At 39.4% G+C, this 22390-nt stretch overlaps 1 protein-coding gene across 1 annotated transcript in view; it reads left to right on the forward strand.

The window, feature by feature from the left end:
• DENND1B (DENN domain containing 1B) overlaps nucleotides 1-22390 on the forward strand; it is a 269985-nt gene that overhangs the window by 114716 nt on the left and 132879 nt on the right. Inside the window, exons 4-6 of the mRNA XM_040263718.1 lie at nucleotides 5235-5284; nucleotides 7136-7255; nucleotides 17590-17659. Of these exons, the coding sequence (XP_040119652.1) occupies nucleotides 5235-5284; nucleotides 7136-7255; nucleotides 17590-17659 (240 nt within the window). The remainder of the gene's footprint in view (nucleotides 1-5234; nucleotides 5285-7135; nucleotides 7256-17589; nucleotides 17660-22390) is intronic.

The raw sequence follows: 22390 nt of genomic DNA on the forward strand, positions 1-22390 counted from the left end.
ATTTGCTGTACAGAAATAGTACAGAAAAGTAAAAAAGTTGAGAAATCCCACAGTGATGTCAGTTAATCCTGACAGTTATTCTTTGACTCTTAAGTTTAAAGTAGAGTATCCAGCTTGAAAACTTCAGAAGATGAGAAGATGATGTTTAAAGACGCTGTGCATGTAATTTACTGTATTATTGCAGGTCTACCTTTTAATGAAATGCCTCCTAATCTAATCCCACTGTTAGTGTAGCTGTGTTTCCTTGAAAACTGAGCATCTTGTAGCCCCCTGCGGGTACTGTGGTGCCCAGAGCAGATCAGGTGTGGTCTGGGAATCCCAGTTCTGCACTGTGCAGCCTGCCTGTCACCGAGTAGCTCAGTAAACGTTTCTTTCAAGGAAAAAAAGTTTATTCTTCCCCCATGTAAAGCACAGATAGATTGAGCAAATACATGATATCCTAAATCACTTCTCATTTATTTTGGAGATAATATGCAAAGTTATATATAAGCATCTTTTGAGAAATATATGGCCTTTGTGAAAAATTAGATTAAAATTGATAAGTAGAGCCCCCTTGTTACAAAATGATTCTGAAAGTGTTGTTCAAATGAAGACAACTGTGCATATTTGAAAACTGACTTTACATAATATTGTGTTACATTTTCCCCAAGAACTCTGGTATAACTTTAATTCTTATCTAGTTAAAATTTGGGGGAGGAGTTTCAGGGAAGAAAACATGATACTTCAAGCTTCTTTATAATTAATTGCATGTTCAGTGGTTAGTGGAAAATGAATGGGTATGAACTCTTGAGTTTCCTGTAGCCAGTCTGAGGCTGGGCTGAGCGTGGATGACTAGTGCCCTGCCCGAGGTTAGTCCAGGAGAAGCCGTGGCGTTCTTCTAGGTGGTAGAGTGGGATGGGAAAGACAGCTCGTGGGCCTTCTGGGAAGGGTCTCCTCGCTGGCAGAAAGCGCCTCCCAGAAGCTTTGACTGCACACTGCGGTCTGCATGTGGTCAGCCGAACTCTGGCAGCCCACTTTGTGGCCACGAGTAGGGGTGACAAGGACCAAGCCACAGACTCAGGGCAGCAGGGCAGAAGGCCGGAAGACTCCTGAGCCCTTGAGAACGCTGAGCCAGTCTCCGAACAAGTCCGCCTCGCCACTTGCAGCGAGCTCCCTAGTCTGGTCCCGTTCGCCTCATCCCTGGGTTACACGTGCCACTCACACTAAGCGTTAGGACCCTGCTGGAGGCAGTCAGGTGTGTTTTGAAAAATGCTCCCAACTGATTCTTCTACGTTCTTATCTTCCTTCTAATTCTTTCTGCCTTTGTATTGGGAACCTCTGGAGCAAGGTCGTTTAATGAAACTGAATAAGCAGAACTTGATTAATGGTTGATTCTGTGTGAGGCGGGGGTTAGGGAGAGGGAGAGGTCTGGACAGCCACCGTGGGCTTGTGTGGGCACCGGGGATGGATGGTGCTGCCCTTCTGGCTGATAAGGAGTATGCAGCTAGAAGAAGGACTTCAGTTTATTCATTCTGAATTTGAGGTGGCAGAACACTCAGAAATAGGTACTAGGAAGTAGTTAGATGTGGGGTGCTGGAGTTCACAGAAGTATCTAAACTTACAGGGGCTAAGGAATTTGGGGGTTGCAGTTGAATCCATGGGTACAGACGGTGCCGGGGCAGATGTAATTCGTGAGTGTGGAGGAGAGAGGGCTGCACGCACCTCAGAAGCCACATCTCAGTGGAGAGCCGGGGCAGGAGCAGTGAGGAGGAGGGAGAGCAGTTACAGATCCTTGATGGCGACACATCTCATCGCCTCTTAGAGTTTTCTCAGGGAAATTCTAAGACCTTTGTAGTTACTGAACTCTAATTAGGAGGTACCCTTTACATCTTTGAGCTCTTCTTTAAAAGCAGATTCTTAAAGGCTTGTTTCCTTTTTTATTTGATGAATTAGATTGTTCAACAGTAATCACATGGATAAAAAGTCAATATGCCACTGTTCACACAGGCCGTTCACCCTCTTCTCTCTTACGGGCTCAATTTGATCATAATGCTTATGAGTACAGATACAGGATTGTAAGACCAAAAAACACCATGCAGACACTTTCAGTCGTTTACTTTCCAGTCACTTTATTTGTGTAGTAGACGTGGTGTTTTTAGGGCATCTGCATATGTATGTAGGGCTTCCCAGGTGGCGTGGTGGTAAAGAGTCTGCTTGCCGGTGCAGGAGAGGAAAGTGTCACAGGTTTGATCCCTGGGTTGGGAAGATCCCCTGGAGGAGGAAATGGCAACCCGCTCCAGAATTCTTGCCTGGAAAATTCCACGGATGGAGAAGCCTGATGGGCTACAGTCCATGGGGTCGCAGAGTTGGACACAACTGAGCACACGAGCACACACATGTGTATGTAACTGAACACGCACATATATGTAACTGTGCACACACATGTATGTGCAACTGAGCACACACCTATATGTAACTGAGCACACACGTATATGTAACTGAGCACATGCATGTATATGTAACTGAGCACACACATATGTATGTATAATTGCCTTTTTTTTTTGCTGTTCATAATTGCATATTCTGTGTCATTCTTTTTGTTCCTTCTGTTTTTAACATTTGACATGTTAGTCAATGTGTTCCTTTTGTAGAAAAATATTTTAGAGAATTAAGAGGATTTTGAGAACCCAGATAATTTTCTTGCTTAAGGAATCAGGTATTTCATAAAAAACCAAAGCCTGTCTGGATAGAGAAAACGTAACTTTTGAAGAGTATTACCTTTCACGTAATCTGTGGATACCAATCCAGAAATGTAGCGGTGTGTGTGTGTATGTGTGCGCGCATACGTGCATGCACGCCTGTGCGTGTGTGTGTGTGTGGATGTATGTGTCATGTCAAGAATACTGTGTGGTGGAAACATCAGAGTTCATGAGCACTTCTAAATCAGTATAAAAGTACAGTTTTCACTTAACATTCTTGTTAAAAGTGTTCAAAATGCTGTTTGCTTGTATTCCATCCCGCTCTCCCTTTCCCCCTCTTTTCTCTTCCAACCTCGGTTTGAACAGCACCTGTAATTAAGGAGGAGAGCCGAGCCCTGGGAGCTAGGTGGGACTGGCGGCTGTTGATCTTCGTAAGCCCGGCTCATACTGTCAGGGGAGGAGCAGTCAACTGCTGAGCTGCTTTGTCACTGACATAAGCTGAGAGGGGATTTTTTTGTCTATACTGTTTATACACTAGTCTATAGACCTGCTGGCTGGTTGAATTTTAAAGAGTGCGGAGGTTTAAAGACTTGTCCCCTGAGGGCTGCTCCTGCCAGTTGGGGAGCGAGCCGAGGCTGCTTTGCAGAAGCGTGTGTGTGTTGCTTGTGGGAGGGGGGCAGGGAGAGGGTGTGAACTATTGAGCAGCTAACCGGGAAACCTTCTTCATTGGAGTCTTAAAATCAATGTGCAATATATTATTGATTCGGGTATATTTGGAAGGCGACAATAGGTTTTGAATATATATCTTTATTGTTACAGAAATGATATGAACAGCTTTGTGGCAGTGGCCAGGTTGGGTCGAGGTGGGGGCAGCTGTTATACATATGAGAAGGCTTCAGTTTTTGCAGCACAAGATAAAGTCTATCAATGCTCAGATGAACTGTCCTCTTTTGTACTGACCTGCTTGCAATTTAAGTAACTTGAATTATTTCAAGTTTAGCAGCTCTTTCAATTCCATTTAATAAAACATTGTCAGTACTGAAACAGTTTTTTCCTAAATATGGCATTTGTGTTCATACTTTCAAATATATATGTTCATAATGCTCTTGAATCTTTCTTAGGTTTTGGCGTTGGGATAATTGCAATGATTTTTTTTTAACATTTCCACTTATTTTTAATTGAAGAATAATTGCTTTACAGTATGTGTTGGTTTCTGCCATACATCAGCATGAATCAGCTCTAGGTATGCACGTCTCCTCCGTCTTGAACCTCCCTCCCACCTCCTACGCCCTCTAGGTTGTCACAGAGCTGGGGTTGAGCTCCCTGAATCATACAGCAAATGGAATATTACAATGATTTATTTTTAACTGATACTTGATATCAGTCTACATATTAAAAGAATGTGAGAAGTTCTGCTTTAAAGCACTCAATACTGTGTTTTTGCCTATATAGAATTAAATATTCATATATTGATTTCTCGGAGTGCAGATTTTATTGCTAAAGAGGTGATAGGCAAGGTAATCTTTTTTGGAGAGATGACACTGTATTAAGATATTGGCTCTTTTTTCGTTTTAATATGAAACATCATCATATATCTCTGCTTTGTCTTGTAAGGTCACTAGGCTTTAAAGTTGTATGATGGTATCGTCAATTCTGAAGTTTAACTTTATGATAGGAGTTAACTCTAAGTTGTTTTTTCCTATATAACAATACAGATCTCTTTCTATCTTTTACCAAACGTGACAATTATGTGCATTTTGTTATACTTGTTAATATCTATGATTTCTAAAAGGTTTTAAAATTATTTTACAGTAACTATAAAATCACTTCAGATTTCAAAGTCAGTAAGATTATTTTCTACGCTTACAAAATACGCTTAAAACATTGTTTTTCATTCTAGGAAATTCTTAAAGTGCCCAGAATAGAAGCTGTGTTGTTTTACCCTTAAAGGCTTGTTTTTGCATGCACATTTCTTTAAGAGTGTGAGATTAGTGTTACTGCTGTTGCATATACCAAGAGTTCAAATGATAAGTGTGTTTCTCTAGCTATAGAAAATCCTTTTTTCCCCCGAATGATTTTACTATGGCGCACGTCGAGTTGTTACACCTCTCAGTAATTCATTCTGCTGCCAGCCTCATTCCCTTTTCTCTGCCTGCATTTTAATTGAAACAACATTTATGTTTTGAGCCAGGATCTGTCAGAAGTCCCCGTGGCTAGCCTGTGGTACCAGTAGCAGCAGACGCAGCTTACCCATATGGTGTGGTGCTTCTCGTAAAATCCATATGGCCTTGTTGAAGGGAGTCCCAGCGGGGACGTGAGGGGTGTTAATACCCTCAGGCCAGGCCTCTCCCTCCCGGGGCTTCCGAGGCATTGTCAGCACAATCTGCCGAAGCACACACTTAATTCCTTTTTAATAATCAATTATTTTAATCTAGGAACCTCTGCTATTTTTCTTAAAAAAAAAAATAAACTTTTTTCCCCTAAAAATGTCTCAAAAGAGGTTTTAACTGCATCTTTAAAAACATTCTAAAGCTTTTTAAAAATTTACATTCGCAGGAAGTACTACAGACTGTGCCAAAGTTCTGCTTCCCCTTTGACGTTGAAAGGTACAGTATAAGTCATCGCTTAAGGTAACCGGAGCCCGCCTTATGAGCACTGTAGAGTTATTACTTGTGTCCTCTCTATGAAATGAAATGTACTTTTCCTCACTGCCTCTAACAAAAAACACAAGAGGTTCAAAATCAAATAATATTTGAAATGGAGAAACCACTGTATCTTCTGTTGTTCTCCACTGTGGCCAGTTGGGATTAGTCTCAAGTTTCCATTTCTTCCTTTTGTTCTTCAGGTACATATTGTAAGCACTCGGAGGAAAAAGAACATTCGTATGTCCTTTATCAGAGCCTTAGAATTGTGTCTTTTAAAATTAGATGTATACGTCCTAGTTTCTATGTCACTTCACCCTGATTGAAAAGACCATCTGTGTGATATTGTAAAACTCATGGCTGGTTGTCTCCCACAAATAGCTTTATAGAAATAGTGCAATATTACCAAAGGCTGCACAGACACCCTCTTACCTAGCAGTTTTGAAAATCTCATTATGTTTGTATTTTACTGAACAAATGCTGAATGAATAGAGTATTACCTGGGTTGTGGCAGGAATGCTGTAGCATATATAGCTCTTTGAGCATAACACAGACCATTTATTGTTTTTCATGTGATTTTTCACACCCCAATACCATTTTTTTTTAAAAAAGAGTATGCTGTAAGGCAACTTTAAAAAAAATTTATTTTAGGAAAATATTTTGCTAAAAGTCAAGATGGGTAAAAATCTAAAATTGTACAGCATTAAAGATAAAGCCTTTCGAACGATGGACTCATTGATGCTAATAAGCATAGCTCTTTTGGGGAGAATCAGTCGTGTCCACTAAAGTCGCAGTTTCCAAGTTAATAGCAAAGATGAGATAAAGGAAGCAAAGCTACGGCAGTAAATTGCGGGCACTGGGCACGAGAGGGCACATTCGGCACCACAGGCTGTTTCTGAAGCTTGTTAAAAAAACAACAACCCATTTGGCACATAACAGTGTGTTTGTTAGACGGTCACCATTTGAAATGCAATATTCCCTGACAGTTGAAAATGATTTGCAGTGTTGCTACAGGAGGAGTAAATAACTTACTTCGTTGCACACGATTCGCTCACCTTCCATGGCGGCGTGACACATATTGACCGTCTGACACTTGGGTCAACAGTAACTAAAATTCTTGGTAGTAAGCTTTGTTCGTGGGAATTGCATTCTTATTTTGTACTTGGAAATTTATTACTGGGATATAGGTAGCTCTAGAAGAGAATGCTAAAAAGAAATGCCAATAGTAATTTGTACGGGACTTTATGGAGTGAGAATGTCAACAGAAGAAGCCATTCAGGAGAGTTGGTCGGGTTGCCACGACACACTCTGCTGTGTGGGCAGCCCCGGGGCACTCTGGAGGAGAGGCTAGAGCTGCTCACCCCTGGCGTGCCATGACTAGTGTTGCTGGGATTTACCAAACACTGGTAAAGAGTCCGCCTGCACTGCAGGAGACCTGGGCTCGATCCCTGGGTCAGGAAGATCCCGTGGAGGAGGAGATGGCAACCCACTCCAGTATTCTTGCCAGAAGAATCCCATGGTCAAAGGAGCCTGATGGGCTACGGTCTGTGGGGTCTCAGAGTCAGACACAGCTAACACTTTAACTCTTGAAGCACTTGAAAACTTACGGTTAAGACACCTTATGATTCTCCAGCCATGTACTAGCATGTATTGAGTAGGTCAACTCATATAGTTTTAAAATATCCCTCCAACTCTGAGAACCAACTGATTGGAAATGTGAAAACAGTGGCTTGCGTCCATATAGCCTGACTCTGGCTTTCCTTTAAGACGATTCTCGCCCGAGGCTTGAAGTGTTGTCCCTTTGCTGCATTTCAGAGCGTCTCGGAATCAGGTTGGACAGCACTTTGCCTTTGTGCTGACGGACATTGAGAGCAAACAGAGGTTTGGGTTCTGCCGACTCACCGCAGGAGGCAAGATCTGCTTATGCATCCTGAGGTGAGTGTTTGTCGTGAAAAAAATGCGCTTGGGGACACGGTAGATTCAGTGCGTCTCTCTGTTGCACCTTGCTGTATGCTTGGGAGGCTTAAAAATGTGCTTGTATATATTTTTTGTTTTCTCTAAATCAAGCTAAGCTGAAAAATAATTTTATTTACTCTCTGTATACAGCATCAGTTAGGCTTAAAGATTTACCAGTGAGAGTAGAATTGGCTTCTTTTAAAATAATTATTTTATCAAAGTATAGTTGACTTACAATGTTGTGTTAGCATTGGCTCTTGAATACTTTTTATGGGTTAATTTTTAAAATAGCAGGTCACTTGTTTCACATATTGAATAGCATGTGGAAAGTCCGGTTAAATTAGCATGTGCTCTTTTCTATTATTGATCCACGACTTGGATTCTCGAAGGTGAATTGGTGGTTTAAGACAGAGATTGCAGACTGGTGCTTCTGGGCAGAAGTAGTTCAGAGGTGCTTTCTTTGGCCACGTGGTGTTTTAAAAATTTTAGAAGATGTTTCTAACCTTGTACGTTTTAGTAAAATTTTGCATAAAGTTGACGTGTCTCATTCCTCTCGCTGGTGTTGCTGAGCCAGCAGCCCTGAGCTGGCTCTGAGCAGCAGGTGTCTCCTACGTCCTGAGTCTGTTTCACTAGCCCTGCCTCTCCTGCCCCCATCACCTCCGTCATCGCCTGGCGCTCGGGAAGCTGTTGAGAGCAGGTCTCTGTGACTTGAGTCTGAGCTGCTGGTGCTGAGGAGGGCAGGTCCTGAAGGTTAGCTTCCCTGATGACTCAAAAATGTAGGCATGTCGTATACTGTAGTTATAATACACATGTTGGTCAAGCTAGACTCTAGAATGCTCCTAGGAAAAGAAATAAGGTTCAGTTGAGGAATTATCACAAAAGAACTTTGGTGTGTTATTGATGTCTGCTCTGTTCACTTGCTGTTCAGCTACATTCCTGTCATTCTTTGAGGGCTAAGTTATGAATTTACTCAGAGTGTGTGTTTGAGTTGGAGAGTTTTTCCCGATCTGTATTCAGAAGCAAATACTTAACTGCTTTATGAGTAGTGGAGCACGGATGCTCCTGTTCCTGCCTTTAGGCTCAGCTCTTCAATCTGGAGCAGTTGTGTTGAAAAGTTGATGTTTTATCCAGAAATGTGTGATGCTTCAGCTGTAGGCTGATTCTTCTAATTTGAAACCGTCGTTTTGGGGCAGCGGGTTTGGGAGTGACAGTGTGGGAGGTGGGTGGGGAGATCTCCTTTACCTTTTTGTTTCATGCTAAGAGTCCCAGAGCCACACTTGGACGGGGCCTATCACCTTGAGTCTGTCACCCTCTGCCCCACACAAGTTTGTCCTGACAAAGATGGAGGCTGTATGAGCTTTCTGATTTTTCTCTATGTATTTTTAAATCTTTTCATTAAAAAATTAGGTTTGCAGGTAAGTTTCAGGAATAGTACTGTGAACTCTTGTCTACATGTGCCCAAGATTCACAGTTGTTAAGCTGCTTCTGTCTCTCCCCACCTTGCTCTTTCAATATGTACACACACACACACACACACACACGCACACACACACACACATGTTCTCCGTGTCTCTGTTATATTGTTATGCTGACCCATTTATGAGTAAGTTGTTGATGTCATTCCTCTGTAATATTTGAATCTGTTTTACAACTCACTGCCGCCAAAATCAATTCTTGATATAATTAAAGAGTTGTTTATATATCTTTCTATTGGCTAGCAACTGATAAACTGTGGTGTTTGTTCACAGCTGGTGAAAGGAATGAATATATGTAGAAGCCTTTATAAACTGAAAAAACTTATATGGCTTTTCTTAAAAGTTGAGATTTAGCACAAAGGTGATATCCTTTCTGATTATAGTTTTTAAAATCAGTTACTTATGTCTTTACCTGGAGTATATTATGACTTTCAGACATGAAAAATTTTAGTATCTTGTTCTTGAAGCTGTCTTTTGTGCAGAATATTGCATTTATATTGAAACATATGGTATTTTTAGGTATTCTATTGTGAGATAATAATGAATTGATTATTTACAGGTCATTTTCATTATCAGTGATTGAAGATCCTTTAACAGAAATTAGTAATTTCTCCTGTTGTCTTTATGATATCCTGTTAAATACTTTAAATTGTTTACTTTTGTGATCAACTATATCTTCATAAAAATCTATTCATTTATTTTACCATCTAATGTCTTAGTTCATGTTTTAATGATCTAAATGTTAAGAGAAAACTTGTATCTCTTGAGTTTTTGTTGTTGTCTACTAGTTTAAAATATTTTAGGTCCTTCAAGAGTAGTCATAATGAAAATGGAATACACTTAAGCATGTTTAAGATTTTTAATACAAAGTAATGCAGATTGGTAGTAAATTTTCTTTAAGATAGCAAAAAATAGCTCTGTGTTGGATTTCTTGAATAGCAAAGTTAGAGATGGCCATGATAGTACTAATAATAGCAAACTAACAGCAGCATCACTTACTGTTTGTTTTCTATAAATCAAACATTTTGCTAAGTGATTTATATACATTATTAATAAAAATGACTCTATCCTTAGAGTTCTGATCTAGAAAGTTTGCACATAATGCTTTAAAGTTACTTTGCATTCTGAATGATGCTATTATAAGATTTGAAAGTAATTTAAATTTACGTTATAATTCTAAACTAGAAATCTGTACACCATGCTATCAAAACCATGGTTTCTTTTTCTACTGGGTTGATGCTGTTCTAAGATTTGGAAGTGAGTGTACTTAATTTCTATATGCTTCATTCACCTTTTAGAAAAAATATTAGAATTCAGGTTAATTTAATATAAAAGTTAATAAAATTTTGAATTTTGTGTGCTTTAGCTTTTTCTATGGCGTATTTGTCCTGCTTTAACAAAATTTCAAAGATACCCTGAAATAGTATTAATTTAAATCGTGCCATTGTTTGTATTTACTATTTAGTACTATAGTAGAAATGCAGGAAATAATATTTTCTCTAATTTAATTAACATAATTTTACAACTATAAAATTGTCGCCACGGGTTCAAAATGAAGTAAGTACCCTCATAAGGAAGACAGACTAGCGTTTGGTGCCTTTGTAGTACCCCCGCCCCTGACTCATACCAAACTCAGAGGCTTTCACACTCTTCCTTGAGGCAAGTCCCTTAGAAGCAGCATGTTTCAATTTTACACATTTTGTGTCAATTTTCCAGACAGAAAAACAGCCTCTAGACATTAGACGTTTTTCTGCGGAAAGGCAGTTTCCTTAGTTTTATTTGATTACTCTGAGTTAGGTTCCTGCTGATCACCGAGACTGTTAGTAGTTACCTGACTGCTTGACAAAGAACATTTCCTTTCCTTTATTTAACCTTTGACTTTCAGATGTAAAAGTTTTATCAGCTCCATAGGATAGTGGGAGCCGAGTGTGGGGGAAGTCTCCTTGCTGTTTGGCGGACTTGTGGTTTTCCTGAGACATCTGTCCCTGGCCTTACCTCTTCATGAAAAGGAAATAGTCTCATAACTAACCTTTGAAGAACCTCCTGTTTTCTGTTTTAAAATGATTTGGTCCTAATGTCTCTGTTTTACATGTATGTATATTTACAAGACTATGAGAGTCACAGGAATCTTTTGCTAAAGAATGACATTTTCAGTTTTATAAAATTCAAGTGAAACATCTTATCTAGTCATTATATGTTGAATGCATTTTTAACAGCTTTCTGGGATGTTTGTGTTTGGTGGTAAGAAATTTTGAACACCTTTGGGACTGTAAAATTTAGTGAAAACTTATTTTGACTTAATGATAATTAGTTCAGGAGTTTATACATGAGTTAAAAATTAATTGCTTTGAACATATTTGAAAATTAAGAAACCACAAAAATAAAAACATGGGACTAACATTTCTTATCTGAGCAAGGCTAGCTTATATAATTTATAGTGTTTATTACACACACAGATATGTGTTTGTGTGTATTTTTTGAGCACACTTTTGTTTTTAAAGTGTGCAGTGTAACCTTGTTAAAATATTTGACTCACTGACTCCTTGGTGTACCCTGGACCATTTTGTCATCACATATAAAGTGAGCAGGACTTCACACTGTCCAATTGTCTGTATCAGGGGTGGCGAATTCAGTTACCTGTAGAGACAGGTCGGGGACTAAAATGAGATAAGCAAGTTTGGCTGACAGTAGGAAATTGAGGTGATCTAAAGAAATGGCACATACCACATCCAAAGACAAACTGTTACTCAACTCTAGATTTTTGCTGAAAAGTAAGAAAAAAAGTTTGACCAGCACTGCCAGTTCTTTTGATTTTTAAGAGAGGAAATGTAGGTTCTTCAGTGAATTACCTGTTTTAGAAGTTGGCAGCTTATTCAATTCAGTAGCCACGGTGCGTTGCCCAAACTACAGTATGACCGTGGGCTAGATAATGTCTGCTTGAAGCCAGTTTGCAGCCTCCACTCTAGATGCTACTGTTCATTTGCAATAGAAAATATCCCTGCTTCCCTGACATCCTGGGAGCATGACTGACTGACTTACGGAGTAGTCCCCTTTGATACAAGCGATCTTTTCATGGGGGAAAAAAAAAAAAAAAAGATATGTGCTCTTAAAAGGGGCTGGTGATCGCTAAGAAGCATTGCGTGTTCACGGAAGACACACTGTGTGTAAGTAAACTCAGTTCCTTACGGTGATGGTGCTTACTGATGCATCAGACAGTGCTGTGGTAGAAAGAGTCCCATTCTCTCTCAGGAACGAATTACACAGAGAGGAAAATGTTGGCTAGACAACAGCTACGGGCTGCCAGTCTTCTTATGGATGGAAATATACCGAGATGTTGCTAGAGGATTGTTGGCTGAGGAGAGCTCTTGTGCCATGGTGCAGGCCATATTCTTCACAGAAATTTTTATCTGTAGTGATGAATGTAACAAGCAGTACTAGAATCTACAGTCGGAAGGAATTACTGATGTGTTAAGTGAAAGAATCAAATCGAAATGTATGTCTGCTGGGTAATTTGCGCATATGCATAAAGTATAAAAGGCAGAAAGAAAGATACTGCTCTGGACATTAGTTAAACAAATAAATTTTATGAGAGACTTGACTTTAGAGCCTTGCGCATCTGTTGCTCAGTTGGAGTGCTGATCTCAGGCTCGCGGTTCGGTAGCTTTGTGGCCCTGAATACAGTTGTCACATCCCAGCATTATTATAGGAATTACGTGAGAGAACGCAGGTCAGGTACCTCGTGTATGTTTATACACATAGTGAGTGCCTAAGAAGTCTTATCAATATTTTCTGTACTTCCAATAAATATGAGGAGTTGCTCATGTTTAGATTCTGCTCTCTACTTCTAGATGGACACAGACCTGACTTGTAACTCTTACTGTCCAGAATGAAATAACTAAGTATGATGGAGCCTTAGGGATGACTGTGGGACGTATCCATAGGTGGAAACCTTGTTGTACTAGTCTTTTTAAATTATTATCCATCTGATTTATAGATGAAGTCATGTTAGAGGAGGTTGTAAAACATCCTGCTGTCCAGCAGTGATCTGAATATAGCAGAGTCAAATGTTGGATCAACATGAGAACAAAATCCACCGTGCCCTGTATAGAGATCAAACATAGCTTGGGATCAGGATGCAGTTCAGTGAACATATTCTTGGAGATAATAAAACATAATAGTAACTCCCAAATACCTAGCACTGTTAAATTTTTTAAAGTAAACTGTTAATTATTAATTCATTTTGTTTCATTTTCAAAAACAGGTCCGTAATCTTACAAATAAATAAATAAATAAATATATATATATATATACACATTTTTTATAAGCTTCTTTCTTTTAAACTAGTTTCGTTTGTTTGCTTATATTTGGCTGTGCTGGGTCTGCGTTGCTGCGCGGGCTTTGCTCCAGCTGTGGAGAGCGGGGACTGCTCTCCAGCTGTGGTGTGGGCCTTCTCCTTGGAGCAGCGCCTCTTGCTCTGGAGCCTGGCTCTAGGGCCCGCGGGCTAGCTGCTGTGGGGCTCGGGCTCCGTCCTCGCGGTTCCCGGGCTCCGGAGCACAGGCTCAGCAGCTGTGGCACACGGGTTTAGTTCCGTGGCGTGTGGGGTCTTCCTGGATCAGGGATTGAACCTATGTCTCCTGCACTGGCAGGTGGCCTCGTTACTGCTGAGCCGCCAGGGAAACCCTTGTATAAGCTTCTTAATGAAAAATTGGGTTCCAGTTCATTTCATAATTTGAAAGGAAATTGAAAGTTGAAGATAACTGATGTCAGGTAATAATGTAAAGATGAGAAAAAACAGAAAATTTGGTCTAGGGCAAAAAAGGATTCTCTCACTTTGCAATAACTTTTAATTATGAGATATTTATTACATATCTTATTTTTATAGTGGTCAAGGAAGGAGGTTTAAACAAGGTTCCACTTTATGTGAATAAGGTGAAATAACAATGTAAGGATTAATAAGTGGCTATGCAAACCAGCTAAAATCAGTGCATCTTGCTTTATCTTAAGATCTTGAGAGCAGGGAAAAAAAAACAGGACCAGCGTGTTCCTTGAATAGATTAGGTCTCAGTTTATCTGAGCACAGAGATCTGAACTGTATAACACGTTGAAAATTTCTTGAAATGCCAGTTTCTTCAGGCCGTTGAAAGTTGAAACGTGACTATGAAATGACTACAAATGAAAGAGATTCTAGTGTGTCTAGGAACTACCATGTGTCTTGGCAGACCATCCCTCGTGAACGTTATTTCGTTGCATCATAGTGAGTATAAAGAATATGATTGGTGATTTGCAGGGTATTGAATTGGTAATCTAAAAACAGTAATCTTTAAGGCTGTGTTTTTGTTTGTTTTTGTAAGTGAAAGATATGGTAAAAAATAGATTAACCATCTGAAATGTTAAGAGTTTGAAAGTGTTAGCCTCTCAGTCATGTCTGACTCTTTGCGACCACATGGACTGGAGCCCACCAGGCTCCTCTGTCCATGGAATTCCCCAGACGAGAATGCTGGAGTGGGTGGCCAGGTCCTCCTCCAGGGGATCTTTCCAAACCAGGGATCGAACCCGAGTCTCCTACACTGCAGCAGACTCTTTAGCGTCTGAGCCACCAGGGAGGCCTGCATTAGAGTTAAAAAGTGAAAGTGAAAGCTGCTCAGTCGTGTGCGACTCTCTGCGACCCCATGGACTACACCATCCACGGAGTTCTCCAGGCCAGAATTCTGGAGTGGGTAGGCTTTCCCTTCTCCAGGGATCTTCCCAACCCAGGGATCACACCCAGGGTCTCCCACATGGCAGGCAGATTCTTTACCAGCTGAGCCACCAGGGAAGCCCCTGAGTACTGGAGTGGGTAGCCTATCCTTTCTCCAGGGGATCTTCCTGACCCAGGAATCGAACCGGGGTTTCTTGCACTGCAGGTGGATGGATTCTTTACCAACTGAGCTACCAAATTGGGCTTACCAGTGCTAACTAACTTCTGATTTTCAGATTTCCCCCAAGCTGTCAGAGTTTTGGCACATGTTCCACCCAGGTTTTTCCAGGCTCCCGCATGAAGCTGTCAGCTTGTTGTAACTCCCAGCCCACCACATCCTTCCCTGGTCCCTCACCCCCGTTTCTGTCTGGACTGGTTGCTCTCCAGGTGTTGGCACACCCATCCTTAGACTTCCCTGTTCTTCCCTGGGATCCGATTCCTTGTCTGTATATTCGCATATTCCTCATTTCTGCTCAATCCTCCATTTTGTTGCTCTCCCAAAATATCATGCAGAAGGTGAATTTTTGAGTCCCAGAAAGACTGAAAATGCTTTCAGCCTGTCTCCACATTTGATTGATAGTTTCTCTGGGCAGAGAGTTCTAGATTGCAAGGGGTATATCCTCTGCCTTTGGGAGGTGTGTTTGCTGACTTCCCAGAGCTGCTGTTGAGAGAGGCATTCCAGGACGTTGGGATTCGACGCCTTCGTGTGCGACCTGTGTTATCTCTTTGGAAAGTCTTAGGTGCTTTCTACCCCTGTTCTGAAACTTCACTGTGATTCTCTGGTTGGGCTCATTTATTTTATAGTTAACCCGGGGGCACTTTCAATGTGGAGATTCATGTCTAAAGTTCTGGGATATTCCAGTAATTTTTAAAAGGAAATTTATTTTTTCCCCTCCTTTCTAAGAACTGCTGTTAGTCAACTGCATGACAGTTGAGATTGATACACTGATATTTTAATATTTATTCCTATTTTCCATCAGTTTGTCTCTTTATTCTAGTTCTTAGGAGATATTCTTGATGTAGTTTCTAACTTTTCTATTGATTTTAATTTTTTTCAGCATTTGTATTTTGAATTTCTAAGAACTCTTTCTTGTCTAATAAATTGTTTTTTTTTACTTCTTTCTCCTTTCTTAGACTATGTTTTGTTTAATAGCATCCTGCTGTTATATTAATGACAATTTTTGGAACTCTCACCTGTCTGTATTGTCTTTGTTTACTTGGAGTTCTTTTATGTTTGTATTCACATCTATATTTCCTCAAATATCTGGTGGTTGGACTGTTAATTTGTATTTAAGATAGAGGCATGAAACTGAATTAGAGCCATTTTATGTGCAGTGGTGGGTTTCAACTGCAAGAAAATACAGGGCCTTTGCGGTGTTTTCCCTTGAGAGAGCCCAGATCAGCGTTTTAGGGCTCCGTGGGGGCCAGTCTGCTGGCTCATGGTCCTTCTCCCTTCTGCTGACACCCAGGTTTCGGTTCTCTCTCCCCTGCCGAATCAGTTACTTTTGTTTGCTATCACCTTTATGAAGCCGCCCACCTGTGTGCACCTGTGTGGCTTTCTACTGCATTTGTCTTTCCTCATTAATTTATACTCTTTCATTCATTTATAGTCATTGTAGTGTCATTTACAAATGGCACAGAGAATAAAAGATGTATTCAGGATACTATTAGATTTAACAAGAAGTTGGTAGATAGTGACGGCCATCTTCTAAATCCTTCCTTAACTGTTTGTAATGATCATTTTAAAGAACTTGATAGCATCCTGCAACTTGGGCTGCCGTGGTGGCTCAGACGGTAAAGAATCTGCCTGCAGTTTCGGAGACCCGGGTTCGATCCTTGGGTTAGGAAGATGCCCTGGAAAAGGGCATGGCAACCCACTTCAGTATTCTTGCCTGGAGAATCCCTATGGACAGAGGAGCCTGGCAGGATACAGACCATGGGTTGCACCAGTTGGCCATAACTGAGCAAATGTAGATAGATGCAGCATTCTGCTGAGTAAAATCACCACGGTTTACCTGACTGTTCTCTGATGGCTTCAGGCAACTCCTGATTAAAACGCATCGTTAACAGTCACATCATATAATCAGATATTGCATGAAAAAATGCAGAAGGAAAGCTGTGTTCCTAAGCTCTAGTCATTGATTTTTAAATTTAAAAAATTTATCGAAACTTGTCAGTATATATTTGTGTATTAAAAGTATCAAAGTATTTTCTCTTAAAAATTTTTCTGTTGTAGTCATTCTTTGAAGAAAAAATGAGTGTTTGTTAATAGATAACTATATTGGTGTGTTTTGTGATTTACTCATATATGAGAAGTTTACGTTTTGATAAACAATTAAAACCTTTGGATAAATTTTAAATATATGTACCTTAATTTGAAAAGGAGTACAGATTTTATTTTGTACAGTTGATTTTGGATTTAGCATTATGGTTTCATAAAGTTAATTATATTTGTGTTTAGCAAAATGAAAGGAATTTTAACTTATATGTGTTTTTGATACTTAAATGCTACTTGTAATAGTTTTTTAAATAGGCTTACTTGTAATATTTATTTATTTTGAAATTTATCATCTTACATAAACATCAGTTTCTGAAGAATTGATTTAATTAATAAGCACATAATTCTATTTTTTTATATATTCAATTCAGCAATATTTGAAAAGAAATGATTGTGTCTTTGTTTTAAAAGCTTTTTAAAATGAGTTTCTATTTTATATTATATCAGTGGTAAATGCTTATTCAAAGAGAAGCTTCTGGTGCACTCAGACCATACCTACCATGAAATGGAGCCAAGTGATGTTAGGTGTTTGTAACATAAAATAGAAGTGTCTGATGAATAACTTGTATAATGGAATTTTGGATTCTGATTATTTTAGGAAAGCTAATAATGGATTATATGTAGAATTTCACTCGAACAGTAAAGAGAATGTGAGTATCGTGCTTTTTTTGCCCTCCAGGATCAACCTGCTTGAAATAATATAAATTTAATGTTTATTTTGCTGTCTTGTTTCTTAATTCTAAATGATACATACATATATAGATAGATAGATAGATATACACACAGAGAGACACATTTTAAAGTTATTATTATTATTTTACAGTTACCTGCCATGGTTTGAGGTATACTACAAGCTTCTAAATACTCTGGCAGATTACTTGACTAAGGAACTGGTAAGCTCTGTGTTTTTCCCTATTTTAAAAATTGTAGTAAAATACACATAATATGAAATTTACCATTTTAACCATGTTTAAGTATACAGTTCTGTACCATTAAGTGCATTCATATTGTTTTGCAGTCAATACCAACATCTTTATAACCTTTTTACTTCCCAAATTGAATCTCTGAACTCATTAAACTAAAAGACACTTGGTCCTTGTTTGCAAGAAAAGCTTTGATAAACCTAGACAGCATACTAAAAGCAGAGACATCACATTGGCAACAAAGGTCTGTCTAGTCAAAACTATGGTTTTTCCATTAGACTTCTACGTATGTGAGAGTTGAACCATATAAAATGCTGAGCATTGAAGAACTGATGCTTTCAAATTGTGGTGTTGGAGAAAACCCTTGAAAGTCCCTTGGACAGCAAGGAGATCAAACCAGTCCATCCTAAAGGAGATCGACCCTGAATATTCATTGGAAGGACTGATGCTGAAGCTGAAGCTCCAGTACTTTGGCCACCTGGTGCGAAGAGCCTACTCACTGGAAAAGACCCTGATTCGGGGAAAGATTGAAGGCAGGAGGAGAAGGGGACGACAGAGGATGAGATGGTTGGACGGCATCACTGACTCAGTGGAAGAGTTTGAGCAAACTCCAGGAGATAGTGAAGGACAGGGAAGCCTGGGTTCGAAAAGAGTTAGACGTGACTGAGCGGCTGAACACCAGCCACCTCCTATAAGTAGAATGATACAGTACGGATCCTTCTGTGACTGGCTTACTCCACTTCATGTTTTGGAGTGCCATCCATATTGTGGCATGCGGCAGAGTTCCCTTCCTGTTTAAGGTTGAGTGGTATTCTATTATCCACACACTACGTTTCATTTATTCATATGCAGATGAACACTTGGGTTGCTTCCATCTTTGGCTCTTGTGAGCAAAGCTGCTATGAACGTGGGTGTGCAAAAACCTGTTTGAGTCTGTGTATTCAGATCTTTTGAGTATATACCCAGAAGCAGAATTGCTGAATAGTATCGTAATTTTATGCTTAATTTTTTGAAGAACTGCCATAATGTTTTCCACAGTCGTTTCACGAATTTACATTCCCACCAGCAACACACAGGTTTCCAGTTTTCCGACACCCTCCCTGAGACTTCTTATTTTTTGTTTTGTTTTGATAATTGCCATTCTAATGGGTGTGAAATAGTATATGATTGTGGTTTTAATGTGTAGTTCCCTAAAGATTAGCAGTATAAAGTCGTTCCCTGTGTTTATTGGTTATTAAATATCTTCTTTGCTGAAATATTTATTCCAGTCCTTTGCTATTTTTTAACTGTATTTTCATATTGTTGTTGAGGAGTGGGAGCTTTTTATATATTCAGATATTGTAAGATACATCATGTACAAATATTTTCTCCCATTCCAAGCGTTGCCTTTTTACTTTGTTGATAGTGTCCTTTGCTGTACAAAATTTTTTAACTTAAAAGAGGAATAATTTATCTGTTTTTTTTTTCTTTTGTTGTTTTGTGCTTTTGGTGTCATATCAAGAAATGATTTTCAAATACAGTGTCATGAAGCTCTCTTTTTCCCTTCCAAGAGTTTTAGCTCTTACGTTTATTTTTATATCTTTATCCTTTTTTTTTAAAAAAAAATACAAAACAGAAACTGAAGTTTGCTTTGAATTAACGAACATCTGTGGGATGATAATTTTTAAAACGTAAACTACAGTGTTTCGTCATTCAGGTGTGTCTGCCTCTCCAACCCCATGGACTGTAGCCCACCGTATTCTTATCTCTGAGAGTGCTCTTCCGGAACCTGACTGTGTCCTTTTCCTTCCTGTAATACTGTCAGTGCCTTCCCTCTTCTTAGAATGAAATTTAAACGTGTGCAGACTAGCACATTAGAAGCTTTGTGATCTGGCGTCCGCTTTTGTCCACCTGATGGACCATCCCGCTGTTTGGAGCTACTTAAATTTCCTAGGACGTAACTCCACACAGTTGTCTTTCAGGACTTTAGGTCACTCACTCGTGATTACTGGTAAAACGCTCAACTTTTAAGATTCAATGTAAATGTCTTTAAAAACAGACCTAAATTCAGTGCAAATACTACTGCAGATACTTTTTACTGAATGGAATTACCCTGTCTGTGAGACAGCAGAAGAGACACAGATGTATTGAACAGTCTTTTGGACTCTGTGGGGGAGGGCGAGGGTGGGATGATCTGGGAGAATGTCATTGAAACATGTAAAATATCATATGTGAAAGGGATCGCCAGTCCAGGTTTGGTGCATGATACAGGGTGCTTGGGGCTGGTGCACCGGGATAACCCAGGGGGATGGATGGCATGGGATGGGAAGGGAGGTGGGAGGGGGGTTCAGGATGGGGAACACATGTACACTCATGGCGGATTCAAGTCAATGTATGGCAAAACCAATACAGTATTGTAAAGTGAAATAAATAAATTAATAAAAACCCTTGCTGAATGCCAAAAAATGCATTATTAATAAATTAAGACAATGTATTAATAAATTAAGAAAATAGATTTACTGTTAGGGTGAGCAATCTCATAATTTGGCAATCAGATTTTATTATTATAATAGCAGTAGTGTTTTAGTGTTTGTCAAAAGTCCAAAGTTTGTGTGCATGTACGAAATATTTCCTTCTCTACCCTTGATGTGCTTAATTCTGTGAAATATTCATTAGAAGGTAATTTTACACTTGAACAATTTTATGTTTCAGCCATTTAGTCATTCGTCTGCCTAAGAAAATGACTGGAAATAACTGGAAGTATTCAACTATTGCATTGAAAACTGAAAACCAGAATTCAGTTTCATGATAATTTCTGGTTCTTTGTGTTTTTGAGTAAACATGTGGAGCCAACATCACTTGTATTAGTTGTCAACGTTTTGATTAGTTTCAGAAACTCATTGATGACTTATTATATGGCATGTGTTCCCTGCGAATGTATGTGATACAGGTATATGGAAAAGAAAATACTATGGTTTTCTTAGAAGAGGAAATGAGGGAGACTATATTTGTGTTGCTAATTAGAGGGGAAAAATATTTTAAGTTCATAGTATTAGTTCATTTATTAGCTGGAAATGTATGAGTGTAATAATTTTTGTTTACACTTTTAATTCAGTGCCACAGGTTATTTATTAATAGATTGGAATTTAGATTTCAGAATCAGTTATCCTTATCTGATCAGTATCAAGCAACTGCCAACAAGTGTAAAATGCTAGATTTTAAAAAAATGTATGTAACTATAAGAATTTTGTATAGACAACATCAGTATCTTCCAGAATACCCTGTGGTGTATTTCACTGCCTGAATGATCCAGTGATGAATGCTTTAGTGTCCATCTTTTAGGTCATTCTAGAGAGAATTCCAGATAGGCAGTTTTGAGTACACACTTTTGCAAACATTTATAGAGATCTGAATTAAGTTTTCATAGTCAAGTTAGAAGAGAAATTGGGAGAAATCATGTGTCTCATATCCATATCCCTTAAAATGATTACTTGCTTTTGCCTTTACTTTATTCTCCCACCATAATAAAGAAAGACAAAGTACACATAATAGAGAGAGAATGGAAAGTACTGTGTGTATCCAAAGCTTCCTTCTTGTGCTCATTATTGGATTTGTATGTGAAGTTCAGAAAAGTGAAGCATGCACATCAGGGTCCATTCAGTCAGTTCAGTTCAGTCGCTCAGTCGTGTCCAACTCTTTGCGACCCCATGAATCGCAGCACGCCAGGCCTCCCTGTCCATCACCAACTCCCGGAGTTCACTCAAACTCATGTCCATCGAGTCGGTGATGCCATCCAGCCATCTCATCCTCTGTCGTCCCCTTCTCCTCCTGCACCCAATCCCTCCCAGCATCAGTGTCTTTTCCGATGAGTCAACTCTTCGCATGAGGTGGCCAAAGTATTGGAGTTTCAGCTTCAGCATCAGTCCTTCCAATGAACACCCAGGACTAACTAATTTTCTTTAGGATGGACTGGTTGGATCTCCTTGCAGTCCAAGGGACTCTCAAGAGTCTTCTCCAACACCACAGTTCAAACGCATCAATTCTTCGGCGCTCAGCCTTCTTCACAGTCCAACTCTCAAATCCATACATGACCACAGGAAAAACCATAGCCTTGACTAGACGGACCTTTGTTGGCCAAGTAATATCTCTGCTTTTCAATATGCTATCTAGGTTGGTCATAACTTTCCTTCCAAGGACTAAGTGTCTTTTAATATCATGGCCGCAGTCACCATCTGCAGTGATTTTGGAGCCCCAGAAAATAAAGTCTGACACGGTTTCCACTGTTTCCCCATCTATTTCCCATGAAGTGATAGGACCGGATGCCATGATCTTCATTTTCTGAATGTTGAATTTTAAGCCACCTTTTTCACTGTCCTCTTTCACTTTCATCAAGAAGCTTTTTAGTTCCTCTTTACTTTCTGCCATAAGGGTGGTGTCATCTGCATGTCTGAGGTTATTGATACTTCTCTTGGCAATCTTGATTCCAGCTTGTGCTTCTTCCAGCCCAGCGTTTCTCATGATGTGCTCTGCATAGAAGTTAAATAAGCAGGGTGACAATATACAGCCTTGACATACTCCTTTTCCTATTTGGAACCAGTCTGTTGTTTCATGTCTTACTGTTATTCACATCCCATAAAATAGATATGTTATATATTTTATATAAACCCATTTTTCATGGGCTGAGTAGTGACCAGGGGCTATCTAGAAGAGAAATGTTTAGAA

Source organism: Oryx dammah, unplaced genomic scaffold, assembly GCF_014754425.2.
Source record: "Oryx dammah isolate SB20612 unplaced genomic scaffold, SCBI_Odam_1.1 HiC_scaffold_21, whole genome shotgun sequence".
Classification (NCBI taxonomy): Eukaryota; Metazoa; Chordata; class Mammalia; order Artiodactyla; family Bovidae; genus Oryx; species Oryx dammah.